Below are 17,273 nucleotides of genomic sequence, written 5' to 3'. Positions count from 1 at the left end.
AATCTATGTATATCCTTATTAATTAAATAAAATATATACATTAGATTATTTATTAATACTAAAGTTACCATAATATTAAAAGGTAACTTAAAACATGTTACGTATATAATCTATCTATATCCTCATTAAATAAATAAAATATATACATCAGATTATTTATTTATACTAAAGTTACCATAATATTAAAAAGGTAACTTAAAACATGTTACGTATAAAATATATGTATATCCTTATTATATAAATATATAAAATATATACATCAGATTATTTATTAATATTAAAGTTACTATAATATTAATAAATTACTTTCCTTTTTATATATATGTATATACATATATATCTATATTTATACATATACAACTATCCATGGGTAATTATCCATACCCATCCAACCTCCTATCCAAGTAGTCCATGGGACCCAATTAGTTAGCCCATTACCACTAACCATAACCATAAAATAAAATAAAATAAAATATTTAATCATTTAATTTACAATTAATTACAATTAATCAAATACATCATTTAAGCACACAATCTAATTAAACAAATAATACAAATAACACCTAGACAAAATACAAATAACACATAGATAAGTAGCCAATTAATCAAGTAACACTTAATTCAATTAAACACATAAACAATTAGTCAAATAATCAATTAAACAATTAAAAAAAAATACAATAAAAATAAATAAATAAATACTGAGACTATCCTTTTAAAATTAGGGGTATTACAAAAACCGAGCAGAATATCATAGACTTCAAAAGGTCTTCCCAATATGCCAGAGAAAGAAGCCACTTCCCAAGTTCTACAACAGGGGATAGTAACTCCAGCAGATAGTGTGAAATTTAGAAGCTGTCAAGAAGAAATTTCATGGTTCCAGCCAAAGTTTATTGAGATGAAAGTAAGGTATGGCAGAATTCAAGTTGCCAACCCCAAACAGTTAGACTAAAATAGAAATGACATATCATTTGTGTTAATTGTATTTGGTATTATGCTATTAATATTTTTCAAATTAGCTTTTAATTCTAGTAGGGAAAGAATAACATGAATTTTGCTTTATATTGGGGCTATTGAGTTTTTTGTTTCCTTGTTGTAGGATATAAATATTCAATTCGTGCAATACATGAACCAACTGTGGAAGCTGTAGCTCCCAAGAAAGAAGATGATGATGAACAATCGTTTCCAAATTGGAAGGTTAAGATGCTTTATGATGGTGATTGCCGGCTTTGCATGCACGAGGTTTGCATTTTACATTTTATTTTCAAGTTTTTAATTTGATTCCAACTTACTGATGTTCATGAATTGGTGTTAATTTGAAAAAATGTTTATATAATTATATTACCAGGTCAACATGTTAAGGGAGCGGAATAAGCGCTACGGATCAATCAAGTTTGTTGGCACAAGTTCAGATGAATATAGTCCAGAGGAGAATCAAGGCCTTGACAACAAAGCTATATATTTAATAATTGAAAATTATAAAAAAAATTGAATTTTTGTTGTGGTACCAATGCTAAAAGATTACCTGCATATTTGAGTGGTGGAATAAAAAAATTGGTATAGAAACAGTAAAAACATATAGAATTAGAGGGTATAATATAGCTCATGTCTCTTTATAAATGAAAAAAAAAAAAAAAAACCCTAGATGGAAATCAAACATCCAATTGGGAAAAAAAAAAAAAAAAATTATAACACTAATTATCTAAAAAATAAATGATAGAGAGAGAGAGAGTACTTACCATTACTAGAAAATCGGGGCGTTTTGAAGGAAAAGAATGACTCCTTTGGCTTCTACATTCACTTGTGGGCAGGTGCCCCAGGGAAATAGGTCTCGTTGCAGATGCTGAGGCGTATCGCCATGTTTAGAGATAGATTTTCTTGCTGGCTCACCGATAGCTCTTTTCTTCTTCTTCTGAAAGAGGGCCTGGCCTGGTCTTGCTTCGCTGGTTAGACAGAAAGGGAGAGAGAGAGGGCTCTTGAGGGCTCTTCACGAATGAGATTTGAGTGAGGGTTAGGGCAGAGAGAGAGGGCTCTTCCATGAATGAGATTTCAGTGTTAGGGCCCCAAAAGGTAAAATGTATTGGAAAATGGACAAGGGCATTTTAGGCAACACAGAAAATAAGGAGAAGGGCATTTTAGGCAACACAAAAAATAGGGAGAAGGGAATTTTAGATTACACAAATTATAAACAGTAAAAATTCATGTGCCGCCTCAGTTTTTGGGTCAAACACATTTTAGATAAATTACTTAATGTATGGGTAAATATGGCCACTAAGCCCATTTATATATAAAAATATCTTTAAAAGAGTATAGAAGCAGTGCAAAACGGGCTTTTGTGGGGACCATGGGGTTATATATTAAGCCGTACATCAATAATTGGAGCCTTTTCAGTGGTCCATCCCTTGTTTGCTTCCAACCATTCATTCCAAGACATTGCTTCATTTTTGGCTTTTGGCATCCAATGGGCCTGAGTCACGTAACTATATTATTTTTCTCTGTCAATTTTCAACCACAGTTTGATACCATTTCCAAAATATATGTGGATTCTATATATTTCTCCCAAAAGTAGAGATTTTCAGGCCCAACTCTTACACACTTAGGCCCAACTATTTAACCAATGACTGAAAAGGCCTCATCCAATGGGGGTAGCACCTCCAGACTCCAGTTACTAGGAAGACAAGCAGATTTTATGTTCTCTTAGATTAGTTTTTTTTGCCTTTTAAGGCTCTCCTGTATATTTGTCGCTCCTTTAATATTATATATTTTACTTATCAGGAAAAAAAAAAGAAGAAAAAAATCGGTTTGATTTGAGTTCCTAGTATTCAAATTTCAACTACATTTATGCATACGACCTTTATTTCCCCTTGCCCAATTCGGGAATATAATTTTTTTATTTTTTATTTTTTATTTTTACATGGAGTCTCTGGTGTGAGGGAGCCAAAAACGGACAATATTGTGTCTGAATAGAGTGAGGGCCATTACAAGATTCTAAAGAAAATCAATGACAACGCCTATGCGATTGATTTACTATGGCCATTTCTTCTACCTTCAATGTGGCTGACATTCAAGAATATTATATGCCAAGAGATGTAAGTTTGCAAACAGATATTTTATCAATATAATTTCAAGTTTTCTCTCCAAGGGTTTTAACCCTGTTCTTTATCCTTGCTATGTTACCTTTTCTGAAAAATGACTCTACTACTTCAATGTCAAATTAGATATCTAAGTGTGCCACTTAGACATCTAAGTTGCCCTATAGAATTTTGGCTCAGCTATTGGAATGTCTAATTCGGCATCTAAGTTTGACCACTTAGGTGTCTAAGTACCGTTTACAAATTTTTTGATCAGATATTGGAATGTCAAGTTAGATGTTTGAATGTACTTTTTAGGCATCTAAGTCATCTTTTCCATAATATCAAGTTTATTCAAAGGTCATTTAGGCGTCTTAGTAAACCGCTTAGGCATCTAAATCATCTAAAGTACTGAACTAAACTTTCTTTCAAATCTAAAGTCTCTTCCAAGTTGCCAAATGACTTTTATGCCCTTATAATACGAGTCATCTACGTTTATGGTTTAAGTCAATGCTTCTAGAGACCTTAAGATGGTATTTATTTATTTATTCAATTATTAAGTCCTAGTCTCTCTTTTGTCTTCGGATTGAGCTTTCATCAAAATGCATCACAAATTACTTTACATTGAATCTAGCTCTCACCAAATGCCTATACTTTCCGTGGTCGTGAACTTTGTCTTCAATTGCTTTAAGTTCCATCACCATGAGGCACGGTCCATTTGAGCTTTATGATTTGTCCATGATATTTCATTGAGTTTAAAGTCAAAACCTGATTAACACAAACTCAAGTGGAATATTAAATTCGCACTTTAATTGTTTGTTATCGTCAAAATTACTCAAATGCCATTGGGTTGAAACCTTGTGGTCAATTGATATAATACTTATATCGTGCTGGCAAATGGTTGTCTTCGTATGTCATTTCATATATTTCTAATTTTTTCAGAGCCTTTTTAATCTAGTGATTTGGGAAAACATGGCTAATACTGATTTCATCCTTCTAGTTATCTTTTTTTGTGTAGCGACTGCCATTTCAGTCTTACCTGTAACAAATCAGTGCATACAATTGGATGCTTAGTGAAGACAAAACCCACACCCCAGACAATCTCTTGTCTACTAATCCTAAAGAAATGCAGAAAATGCATTACTGCTTTAAGCATTTTAATTAAGTGAGCCGTGAAACTCTATTGTTTGCAGTGCAAATAAATATGCATTTACTGGCTGGTGTAAATTAAACTGCCATTTCTATTATTGGTCATTAGGCAGTTCATAAGATCTTTGAATTAGCGACCAGGAAGCAAGTGTTTTTGTTGTGAAATATATCCTCCTAACCATCCTTCTTTATTTACTTTTTATTTGTGGTTCGTTATATAGTTTTCATTATAAGAATATTGCATATTTTCACTGGAATGATGCTTTTTGGATTTTGTTTCAGATGTAAATTCATGAACTTTTCTAGAAATACCAGATGCCTGAAATGCAAAGCGAATGGGCCTGAGAGGGTTTCTGTAGGTGATGTTGAAATGAAGAAAGGAGATTGGAACTGCCCAAAGTGAGTTTTTGCTTTTGACATGTTAAGCAACATTCCTAGGAAAAATGTTGTATTTCGTCAAAATCATTTGGTGGGCAAATAGCATAAGTTTTGGCAAATTTGATTTAGAATTCATTTTGCACTGCATGCGACTATAATACTAATTAAGAACAATGATACTGACACGGGATTGAGGCATATGACACAATGAGGTTTGACTCGAAAATCGTAAATGGATACGCATAAGGCGATGACATAAATAAAATATATTATCTTTTATATTTATTATACACGACTAATAAATATTTTATGATCGTAACATGAAGTTTACGACTTGTAATATATATATATATGTAATGTCTATGTATGCGTGTGTTTGTGTGTGCATGTGGATATGTATATGTATATCTGCTACACAAAATTTGATGATTTTGTTTTCTACATGCAATGTCCACCCTTCTATAAAACCTTCCTACGTGGTAGTTTTTTTGTCTAATTTTTTTTAAAAAAAATGGTTGTACTTTATATGAATTTTGTTGAACCTTTAATTTGAATTTGCATATAATCGTGCCATCCTTTTCCATGCCCATAAAATGTTGGTCATGTATCCAAAACAAATATATATATATATATATATTTCAAAATTATAGATACGTCCGAAATATGTTTGGGAATGTGTTAGAAGTGTGTATAAAATTTTTCTGACACTGACAACTTCTTAGAAGTGTTACCCTGCTTCTTCAAATACAAGTCTGTCTTTGTTATTTCTGTTGGAATAATGATAGAAAACCCAAAAGTTTCCCACCAAATTAGGACCCGAACATGACGTGGCTTGGACATGTCAGATTCAGTAAAACATCCTAAAACAAATATTTTTTCTAAAAAACGGATTCTCTCTCAATGCTCTCTCTATATATTTGCGCTCTATATATGCACACACATATATAGCCCCTTGTAATTCTCTCTCTATATTTCTTTCTTAGTTTATTTATCTTTATATCTCTATTGATTCACTGTTCATCTATATTACCCATCTCAGCTGTAAATTTCTGGACAATGAAGCTGTACCGTACAATTTGTGGTACCCAAAAAAAAAAAAAAAAAAAAAAAAAGGGCTGTACAATTTGTTTTGATTTTGGGTATGAACTGCTTATGTCTCTAGATTCAGTCTATGTTCATCTATATCATCCATATCAGTTATAAGTTCCTTTATCTCACGGGTTCGATCCATCACTTTGTTTCTCTCATACACTCTCCAAACAGAGAAGGGGTTTAATCATGAATATATTTATAAAACTAATCTGACGATTTCTACAAAAGCTTATAGTTGTATTATATATCTATAATTGGTCTAACATGTGGTCTATTAGATACCAAAAGCTTATATTTGTCTAGGTAAAATAATACCAAAAGCTTATATTATGTCTTGAGTCTTTTTTCCCTAGCATATTGCATGGGACATTCATTGGGTGATGCACATTTATGCATACAACCTTTTTTTCCCTTGCCCAGCTCGGGAATATAATTATTTTTTTTAACATGGAGTGTGCGTTCTGTTAATTGTTTAATGTATTTTCATTTTGTTTTGTTCTTATAAAACGAGTTGTGTATAGGTGTGAGTTTATGAATTTTGCAAGCAACACCAAGTGTTTGCGTTGCCGTGGGCCACGTCCCAAGAGAGAGCTGGTTCCCGGAGATTGGGAGTGCCCCAAGTGAGTCTCTCGGTCTCTGTGTTTTGAAGTTCAAACTTGGAAGTTAAAATATACAATATCAATCAACGAATCAATTTCCTTGTGCAGATGTGATTTTGTGAATTACAGAAGGAACATGGTCTGCCGGAAGTGCGATTGTGAGCGTCCTAAAGTGGCCGCGGCACAGTATGAAGATCAGTTATGGAGGAAGCCCAGATAGGTAGCCAAGCTTCTTTTGAAAAGCGGCAATACTGATTCATGCACGGAGAGAAGTTGATGATGAGAACTTTTTCAAGATAAAATTCCCTACAATTGACTTGTGCATTTAGATTTGGTTGGTATTCTGCAGTCACAGACAAGATAATCAAGGTGGGATATGCTTTCCTCTCTAATTTTGTTGATTTAGATGAACTTTTTTGGGCATTGTTGGCTGTGTAATTTGGCATTTGCCACTGGTTTGGTCCTCTTATGTTTGTGTTTTAGGATGAAAATTGAAAAGCATTTGGTAGTCAATTGCAAAAAATTCCCATGAATTGCCCTCCCTGAACCGTCGGCTGGTTGCAAATTCTTCTTAACCTATGAATAAATTGTGTCATTAGTTGCAAATAACACGACAGCGTTAGTTTACTATTAATATTTTTCCACTTGGAAGAAGAAAATAAGGAAAAGGGCAAAGCTAATTCAAACATGATTCATTAGTTGCAATTTTGTAATTTTTTTGTTCCTTAAAATACTCACTTTTGCTGTGCCTTATGCAGACTTGAACACTTCGGCTCCGTAAAATATTTTGTTTAGAAAATATATATTTTTTTTAAGTAAAATTTATATTTTTAATTTTAGTTTTCAATGGTTGGCAAAGGTTTAGGTGAGATTGAGCTCGAGTTCATCAGGAATAACTTATTATGAAAATTTTGTAATTTTTCTGTTCCTAAAAGTAGTATGAAAGTTACGTGAAAATGTTTTTGCTAACCTAAATTGCCTTCTTATATTACAGGCTAGAAAAGCAAGAATGAATTTGCTTCAAATAAATCAATTTTTTTTTTTTTTTTAATCTAATTGCTTCAATCCATTGTCCAGGTCAGTTCTAGTGTCAAGAATTGATGGTCAAAATGATTTTGCATATTACTTGTACCGTATTCTAACTGTGGGTGTTTGTCCATTTTAAAAAAAATTAAATTATTTAGTAGTGTTGCATATTAACTCATTTAATTTTTTATTCATGTGAGACAAGTTACCCTTTGTTACACGTATCTAGTACTGGATTACCTAGAGTTAAAAATGATTAATTTGGTGGTTCAATAAACCTTGTGAAGGAGTGGCCAATATGATCTATAAATTTAATTGAGATTCATCTATTGAGTATTGCCAAGTTTGAGTGATTTGGAGACTCCTTTGACAAGGACATTACTTTCCGGAGACTTGAAATCATTTCATTTCATATTAGCCAATACAAAATATATATATATATATATATATATATATATATATATATATATATATTTTACAATCTCTCTAATATATATATATATATATATATATATAGTAGTGTTCAATTATTTCTTGGGAGTAAGAAATTATATACTCACTTTTAATTGTAGTAATTAACTTTTTTTTTTTCTTTATTTTAAGAAACTTACATTTTTTTTCTATATTTTTTCTATACCTTTAAATATAGTTAAAGAAAAATGACAGAATTAGACAATTTATTAAAGGAAACAAAAATAAAATAATCTAGTAAAAAAATACTTGCCCATCACTACCAATTGTTTATTAACAGAAACAAAAAAAAAGTTAATAAAAAAAGATAAATAAAATGGCCATTAAATAAAGATTGTTTGAGAAGTATTGATTATAATTAAAACTCAAATTTCAAGATTGATCCATGTTTTATACTCAGCTTAATAAAATATTTAGAATTTGTTCAGCAACTAATTTAGAATTAGGAGGCTACTATTGGCTTCATAAATTTTTTAAAAAAATCATACAAAACAACTCTTTATATATTATTATATATCTATCTAAATGTTCTCAGTGTTTTTTTATTTTTTATATTTTTTGGTAAATTAAATGTTCAAAGTGTTGTTCGGTAAAAGCATGCCAAAATATGTATAATATCATTGCAAATCCTAAGTTTTTTCATAATTTATCAATAGAATTGATAAAGTACGGAAAAAACTAAAAATGATGACTTTTAATTTTAGATTAATTTTACTTCATCTTAGGGGCTGCTTGTGAATTTGGCAAAAAGTAACCAAATTATTTTATTTTTGTTTTCTTTAATAAATTGTCTAATTATGTCATTTTTCTTTTACAATATTTAATGGTATGAAAAGAAAATGTAACTTTCTTAAAATGAAGAAAATAAAAATCAATTAAGTAATTGCCGTAGGATTTGATCCAAAGGCTATAATTAAAAGTGAGTATATAATTTCTTGCTCCAAAAACCAATTGAACACTACTATATATATATATATATATATGGCCTTCTCCTCTTTCCACACTTCTTTTTCTCTATCCATATTCGTCTCCATTCTCTCTTGATTTTCCTCAAGTTAGAGGAATATTTGTGTGATATAAAAAACAAGTGTGGAGAGAGGAGAAAAAGTGTGGTCCGAGAATAAGAAAGGAAGAGTGGGTGGACTAAAATGAAGCCAACCCATTTTGGCTTGTAGAAGCCTCCAAAGTCAATAGTTAAAGGAAACATAATGACTAGAGTGTCCATCAATGATCATCACATCCACCACAATGCCACAAAATATCATCACCTCCCTTAACCACACTAACACCCACGTAACCAATTCATAATCAGGGAAAATTTGAAAAAATACGGAACAAACACTACCAAAACTAAGTACTTCACCTCCCTCCCTGGAGGTAAGTCAATGAATTTCAATTAAATCCTCTCCAAGAACTCCCGACAAAGGAAGGAACTCCATACAAGTCCATCCATAATAAATATATGATCGAAGAAAAGGTACTGTCAATTTCTTGTTATATGTGAATCAATGAACTAAATATGTCTGAGGCAAGGTACTTCTTCTATTTTTTGTTTTTATTTCTGGTAAGTAAGGTGAGTCATATTTTTTGGTAAATATTTTGAAATTTAAAGGTAATTTATCAGTAAAAATTATTGTAGAATATTTTAAAATTAAGATTGATATTTGTAAATTATTAAATTATTTGAATTTTCAATTTTTTGTACTATAGTATTATTTAAGGACAAGTAATTTTACTTGTGAGGATTGGAGATATGTTTGTTATTGTAGAATATTTTAAAATTATGATTGATATTTATAAATTATTAAATTATTTGAATTTTCAAGTTGTTATGTTACTGTAATTTTTTTTTTTTTTTCTTAGTTGGTGGTACTCAGACAACCATATATATTTATGCATTGAACTCTTGACCTTCATTTGAAAAGTAGAATTTTGGTATCGCTGAATCAGTGACCCATTGGTTTGTATTACACTAATATTTAAGGACAACTAATTTTACTTGTAAGGATAGGCGCATTAGGAAGAAATTTTTTCAAGAAAGGTATTGGAAAATATTATTTTGTTAGTTTGAAAAGCATGAAATAAAAAAGAAAATGACTGTACCTATCAAAACTACCATTGTGAGCAACTAGGAAAAAAAAACTACCATTGTGATTTCAAATCCATGAAATAAATAAATTTATATTACACCAGCTCCATTTGTACACCCAATTATTTATATCCATTTTTTAAAATGATAACAATAATATATTAAATTATTAAATATAAAAAATATAATTATTTTTATTAATTTTTAAATTGTTTATATGGGAGAAAAATTTTAGCCATTAATATAGAGGCTTACTCCCAAAATATATAGTAACACGTAAATATTTAGAAAGTTAGGTGACAAATTTTCTTCCATATTGAGTGTTCATCACATATACAAATTACTAATTGATAAGGGTATAATAGGTAACTAAAGTAAGAGTCACAACTTTCACAAGCAACTGAAATTTTCTTGTTTTATACCGGAAAGATTTTGAGAAAAATCAACAATTTGCGAAACTAACTTTTCTCAAAATTTTCACTTTCTTTCTAACAAAACTCTTAAAAAAATTCTTAAAAAAATTATTTATTTATTTGTTACCTTTCCTGCTAAACGCACCGTAAAATGTTCATAATTTAGACCTATCATTTTAATGTTAAATTACCAAAATTGAAATCACAAGAAAATATAAAGTAATCACCAGAAAATATACAGTAAAAAAAAAAAGACCGGAGATATATCTTACATGTTATGCAAAATTTAAGGTTGTTGAATTTAGACTACAATCTCGGTTTGGTTAGATAGAAATAACAAAAAATAAAAAAATAAATAAAAAATTATAAAAATAAAAAAATAAGAAACAAAATGAAATGAAAATTGAAAAGAAAAGTAAAGTGAATTAAAAGAAAATTAATATTCAAGCATACATTTTATTTGTACTTGCCTAAATTGCTTTGTAATGTTATTTCTCTCATGAGATCCCTACACCTACAACTACGTGGATGTAATGAGATTTTAGGTGAACCACCTTGTGTTCTTATTCTTTATTATCATGATTGTTCTCACTTCTCTACAATGTCCAAGTTTGCTTCTTTTTTTTTTTTTTTTTTTTTTTTTTTTTTTTTTTTTTTTAAATATCTAAGTATTATTTTTCTATTTTTCCTATTATATTATTATTTATTTTTGTGTAATAAATTTTTTTTTTTTTTTTTATTTTTTATTTTTTATTGTAAGATTTTGAGCACGTGCATTGCACCTTCAGTTTTCTGAATGTGTGTGTGTGTATATATACATATAATAATTTTCAATTGCTCATCGGTGGACAAGAAAAAAGTATACTCATTGTTGAGGCAAAAATCTACACGATTCGGAACAGGGGTATTTCTATTTGAATTTGGGTCCAAATATATATATATAAGTAAGAGAGAAGACATAGAGTAGATTATACAAATAACGACTAATAAATGGCTCTGATACCAAAAGGGGAAGCGCACAATAACTTAAAACAAGTTAAACATCAAATTAAATAAGGCGGTGTAGAACCGACCAAGCATATATATAAAACATGATATAAAACAGGATAAATTAATTAAGGCAGTATATAACCGACCAAGATATATATAAGAGTAATATAAGAGTAAAATAACTGAAACTAAATTGTTATTACTAAAACAGAAAGTAATTACAAAAGATTACTGAAATAAACTTACAAATTAATGTAACTGATAAATGTCTGATGTATACAGCATGCTGATGGTGTATTACACTCAGAAAGGATGGAAAAGAACTGAACTGAATATTAAAGATTACAATAAATCAGTAAAGTCAAGTGGAAAAAACCAGATAAATCACTAAAGTCAAGTGGAAAAAACCAGATAAATCAGTAACTTCTTCCTCCCATCCTCCTCTAGATTCAGTAATTCTAGATCACATGGGAACAGAAATCCCTGCCTTTCCTTTAAAGGTCACCACCACAGTCACTGATAATGACACACGAAAGATAATTGAACAAAACAATTTTACCAATCAATATTTGCATACTATTGGGACTCAACTTGATAAGATTGAGCTTTCCCTCACTTAGTTTCCGATTCCTCCTGTCACTTCCACCCCACTTGAGTCACCAATTATTTCTATGCCTACACAGCGAAAAGGCCTTCCCAAAGCCCTTCCTGATCCATTTGTCATTCTCCAGATTGAGACTCTTCTCAAAACCATGGAGAAAGGCAAAGCCATTAAAGAAGATAAAACACTCACTGTCATCAATAATACTGATGATTCTGATAGTCTTTCTTCTACCTCTAGTTACCCCTCTGATATTCAACAAATTGAACATGCTTTTCTAATCTAGAGATTAATCGCTTAGTCAATAAACGTGTCAACCCAACTAGTCTTACCAAAAATTGGTACCCTAAACCGACACCTCCTAATCTCCAATATGTAGAAAGAAATATTCAAAATTAATTTTCTATCTCCTCTGATAAACTCTATGAATGGAATATTGATGGTTTATCAGAACAAGAAATTCTTAATAAACTCAGTCATATTTCCATGGTGGCTAATAACTATGTTACTACACATAATCTTAGTCAACCAGAAATAGTTGATCTTCTTGCTTCAGGATTTTCAGGGATGTTAAAATCTTGGTGGGAAAAACATTTAACTGAAGACTCTCGAACAGGAATAAAAAATGCTATTAAAAGAGATAATGATGGTCTTCCTATTTTTGATGAAGCCATAGGACGAGCCATTCCTGATGGAGTCAATACATTTGTTTACACCATAGTAGACCATTTTATAGGTACTCCTAGTAACATCACCTCTAGAATACATGACCAGCTTACCAATCTCTCTTGTCCAACCATGAGTGATTTCAGATGGTATAAAGATGTATTCTTATCCAGGGTTATGCTGAGAGATGATAGTAACAAACCGTTTTAGAAAGAAAAATTCATTAATGGTTTACCCAACCTTTTTACTCATAAGATTCGAGATACTCTTAGTAAAGCTACAGGCAACATTGACTATGATAATCTCACATATGGCAGAATCATCAGCTTAATCCAAAAGAAAAGATTGAGGATGTTTATTGACATGAAAATTAGAAACCAGTTACAAGATGATAAGAAAAGAGCTAAATATGAAATGGGAACCTTTTGTGAACAATACGGTCTTCCACCTATAGCTCCATCTAGACAAAACCCCAAGTCACACAAGAAGAGTTACAAAGGTTACCATCGAAACTACAAAAACAGGAAAATAGTCTTTCCTAAAAATGAATACTATTCTCAAAAACCTAAGCCTAAAAAGAAATTTAGGAAAAAGGATTTTAAGGAAAAGAATACCCCTGCCACAAATGATAAATGCCACAAATGTGGGCGTACGGGTCACTTTGCAAAAGATTGCTATGCAAAGACAAAAATTAACCAGTTACAAATCCCTAGTAAAATCAAAGAATCCATTTACAAAATTCTCCAGTTAAAAGATACTGATGACAGTAGTAGTGATCCAGAACTAGGTTCCTCTTCCCAGTCATCTGATGCTTCTCCTAGTTCTCCCAATATCACATTAGGATGTAAAGATAATTGCTGCAATCCTAATAAGTCACTTAATGTTCTCACAAAAAATGATGAACAAGAACATCTACTTATTGATTTAATCAGTAAGGTAGATGACCCTGAGTTAAAAACCTTATATCTTAAAAAACTTAAGGTATTATTAGGTAACTCAGAACCTGAAGCCCCAATAATTAGTAAGCCCAATTTTAGTCTATATAAAACTTTAGAAAGGTTTAATAACAAACCTAAAGAAGTCACTATCCAAGATCTGCAAACAGAAATTAACATAATAAAAACTGAGATAAAAAACCTCAAGACAGATCACCAAGTCACCAAAAATGATATTCAGGAATTAAAACAAAATCCTGCTTTTTCTTTTATAGGAAAAGAATCTTCTGACTCCTCTGATGAGGAAACTTCTACTCATTCAGCAGAATCAAAACATTCAAACCCCTTTGGTTCTGAATCCTCTAACAAACTCCAAACTTTGAGTCACATTTCATTTCAAAAATGGTATGCTAAAGTTACCCTTATTATCAATAAAGATTTCAAACTTGAAGTCATTACTTTAATTTATACAGGAGCTGATCTTAACTGCATTCAGGAAGGTCTCATACCAACCAAATATTATGAGAAAACCTCTGAAAGACTTAGCTCAGCTAATGGTAGTAAAATGGACATAAAATACAAGCTCTCTAAAGCTCATATTTGACAAAATAATGTATGTTTCAAAACATCCTTTGTCTTGGTCAAAAATATGACTGACAAGCTCATTTTAGGAGTTCCATTCATCTACCTCATCTATCCTTTTACTACTAATAATGAAGGATTAGTTACTCGACCTTTTGGACATGAAATCCAGTTTAAGTTTCTTAGTCCTCTTTCCAAAAAAGAGTTAAAGACAGTCATTGATTCTTCTGTTTCGAAAACATTAAACTTGTTACATATCAAAACTCAACAGTTGAGTTTTTTAAAAGAAGAAGTTAATTACAAAAGAATTGACGTTCAGTTAACTGATCCAGTTCTTCAAACAAAAATTCAAGATTTTGAACAACAAATTAAAAATACAGTTTGTTTTGATCTACCAACTGCTTTTTGGCACAAAAAGAGACATTCTGTGAAATTACCTTACATTAAAGGATTTAGGAGAAGGCATATTCCCACTAAGGCAAGGCCTATCCAAATGAGTCCTGAAGTCATGGAATTCTGTAAAAAAGAAATTAATGATCTTCTACACAAGAAGATTATTAAAAAGAGTAAGTCACAGGGCTGGCACCCAAGTAAGTCCTGTATGTGACTAAGAGAAGGTTCAATGTAAAATAAGGGAGAAATAGGTTTTTCAATGTAGTTATTGGGTGATTTGGTAGTGGGTTTTGGCGCATGTGACTAGGGGGAGTGTCTAGTAGTAACTTGGAAAGGATCAGGTGCAGGATCAACTAGAGCAGATTTGAAAGATAGTAACTGAGAAGTAAGTGGTTGAAATCGGTTAGTGACAACCAAAGTAGAGGACTGTTGTGACTGGGTTTGTGATTTGGTAACTGGGGCTTTGCGGAGCAAATATCAAATGGTTTAACTAATTGGGGCCTTTGGGGAGGCTGTCGGTCCGCCATCAGATTTCTGCAAGAATTCCCTTATAAGAAAATCTGGAATAGAATTGTTACTTCCTTTGATATATTCTATATCAAAATCAAATATACTTAATATAGCTTGCCATCGGGCAAAAATCTGTTTAGAAGCAATATTTTTAACATTTTTTTCTAAAACATATTTTGCACTTTGACAATCAACTCTGACTAAAAACTTTTAATTTAAAATATCATCTTGGAATTTATTAATGCTTAAAACAATAGATAAAATTTCTTTTTTAATAATACTATAGTTACTTTGTGCTTGTGTCCAAACACCAGAATGGAATCAAACTAATTGTTCAGGTGCATTTGGACTGACTCGTTGTTTGAGGATGCCACCATAACCAATGTCAGAGGCATCAATTTCAATTATTTTGAATGAATTAGTAGTAGGAATGCCAAGACAGGGTAAAGACTTGACATAACGCTTAATAGATTTGACTATATCAGTATGGACAGAGGTCCATGGAGGAGGGTTACTTTGAAGGCGATCAAATAGGGGCTTGCATTGCTTGCGAAGATCTTTGTAAAAATCAGCAATGTAATTTAGAGACCCCAAGAATTGCTGTAATTGTGACTTTTCTAAAATTTGATCTGGGAATTTATCAGCAAATTGAAGAGACCTATCAATAGGGTGAATCTTGCCTTGATAGATATGGTAACCAAGAAAACTGATGTTGGTTTGGAATAACTTGATTTTTGTAGCATAAACAACAAGACCATTTTTTTGAATTGTTGCTAGAAACGATTTCAAATGTTTCCAGTGTTCATCAATGGACTTGGAATAGATAAGAACATCATCAATATAAACAATGGAAAAGTGACTATAAGGATTGAAAATATCATTCATGATATTCTGGAATTCACTAGGAGCATTTTTCAATCCAAAGGGCATTACTTTCCATTTATAATGACCAAATGGAGTAGTAAAGGCAGTTTTGTACCTATCTTTCTTTCGAAGGCGAATCTGCCAAAATCCTGACTTCATATCAAATTTGGAGAAAATAACTGCTTAACAGAGGCGACTAATAAGATCTTTCTTATTGGGAATAGGGTACCTAATCCACTCTAAGACCTTATTTAAGGGTTTGTAATTGATAACTAAGCGGGAAACACCTCTTTCGATTTCAGAGTTTTTCTGAACATAAAAAGCTGGACATGACCAAGGTGACTTACTCTTTTTAATAATCTTCTTGTGTAGAAGATCATTAATTTCTTTTTTACAGAATTCCATGACTTTAGGACTCATTTGGATAGGCCTTGCCTTAGTGGGAATATGCCTTCTCTTAAATCCTTTAATGTAAGGTAACTTCACATAATGTCTCTTTCTGTGCCAAAAAGCAGTTGGTAGATCAGAACAAACTGTATTTTTAATTTATTGTTCAAAATCTTGAATTTTTGTTTGAAGAACTGGATCAGTTAACTGAACATCAATTCTTTTGTAATTAACTTCTTCTTTTAAAAAACTCAACTGTTGAGTTTTGATATGTAACAAGTTTAATGTTTTCGAAACAGAAGAATCAATGACTGTCTTTAACTCATTTTTGGAAGGAGGACTAAGAAACTTAAACTGGACTTCATGTCCAAAAGGTCGAGTAACTAATCCTTCATTATTAGTAGTAAAGGGATAAAGGAGGTAGATGAATGGAACTCCTAAAATGAGCTTGTCAGTCATATTTTTTACCAAGACAAATGATGTTTTGAAACATACATTGTTTTGGCAAATATAAGCTTTAGAGAGTTTGTATTTTATGTCCATTTTACTACCATTAGCTGAGCTTAGTCTTTCAGAGGTTTTCTCATAATATTTGGTTGGTATGAGACCTTCCTGAATGCAGTTAAGATCAGTTCCTGTATAAATTAAAGTAATGACTTCAAGTTTGAAATCTTTATTGATAATAAGGGTAACTTTAGCATACCATTTTTGAAATGAAATGTGACTCAAAGTTTGGAGTTTGTTAGAGGATTCAGAACCAAAGGGGTTTGAATGTTTTGATTCTGCTGAATGAGTAGAAGTTTCCTCATCAGAGGAGTCAGAATATTCTTTACCTATAAAAGAAAAAGCAGGATTTTGTTTTAATTTCTGAATATCATTTTTGGTGACTTGGTGATCTGTCTTGAGGTTTTTTTTATCTCAGTGTTTATTATGTTAATTTCTGTTTGCAGATCTTGGATAGTGACTTCTTTAGGTTTGTTATTAAACCTTTCTAAAGTTTTATATAGACTAAAATTGGGCTTACTAATTGTTGGGGCTTCAGGTTCTGAGTTACCTA

The 17,273-nt window shown here is 31.2% G+C and overlaps 1 protein-coding gene across 1 annotated transcript; it reads left to right on the top strand.

Annotated features, from left to right (window-relative positions):
• The first annotated feature begins 4,476 nt into the window (after positions 1-4,476).
• Positions 4,477-6,766, top strand: LOC132286368 (zinc finger protein VAR3, chloroplastic-like). Its single transcript, XM_059788695.1, has 3 exons — positions 4,477-4,619; positions 6,212-6,310; positions 6,398-6,766. Exons 1-3 carry the CDS (start codon positions 4,477-4,479, stop codon positions 6,507-6,509), a joined length of 354 nt encoding a protein of 117 aa, XP_059644678.1. The 3' UTR covers positions 6,510-6,766.
• The last annotated feature ends 10,507 nt before the right edge of the window (positions 6,767-17,273 follow it).

The sequence above is a fragment of the Cornus florida genome, unplaced genomic scaffold (assembly GCF_030987335.1).
Source record: "Cornus florida cultivar Cherokee Brave unplaced genomic scaffold, ASM3098733v1 CherokeeBrave_3.0.0_Hap2_Chr11, whole genome shotgun sequence".
Taxonomy (NCBI): Eukaryota; Viridiplantae; Streptophyta; class Magnoliopsida; order Cornales; family Cornaceae; genus Cornus; species Cornus florida.
Note: the sequence above shows the minus strand (reverse complement) of the source record. Positions and strands in the feature narration are given on the sequence as shown.

What these genes read in the sequence shown, in the direction of transcription:
- LOC132286368 (XM_059788695.1), top strand. Translation starts at nt 4,477, where the DNA reads ATGATGCTTTTTGGATTTTGTTTCAGATGTAAATTCATGAACTTTTCT. An exon ending in GGAGATTGGAACTGCCCAAA is followed by an intron (nt 4,620 to 6,211) that starts GTGAGTTTTTGC and finishes AGTTGTGTATAG; the next exon opens with GTGTGAGTTTATGAATTTTG. An exon ending in GGAGATTGGGAGTGCCCCAA is followed by an intron (nt 6,311 to 6,397) that starts GTGAGTCTCTCG and finishes TTCCTTGTGCAG; the next exon opens with ATGTGATTTTGTGAATTACA.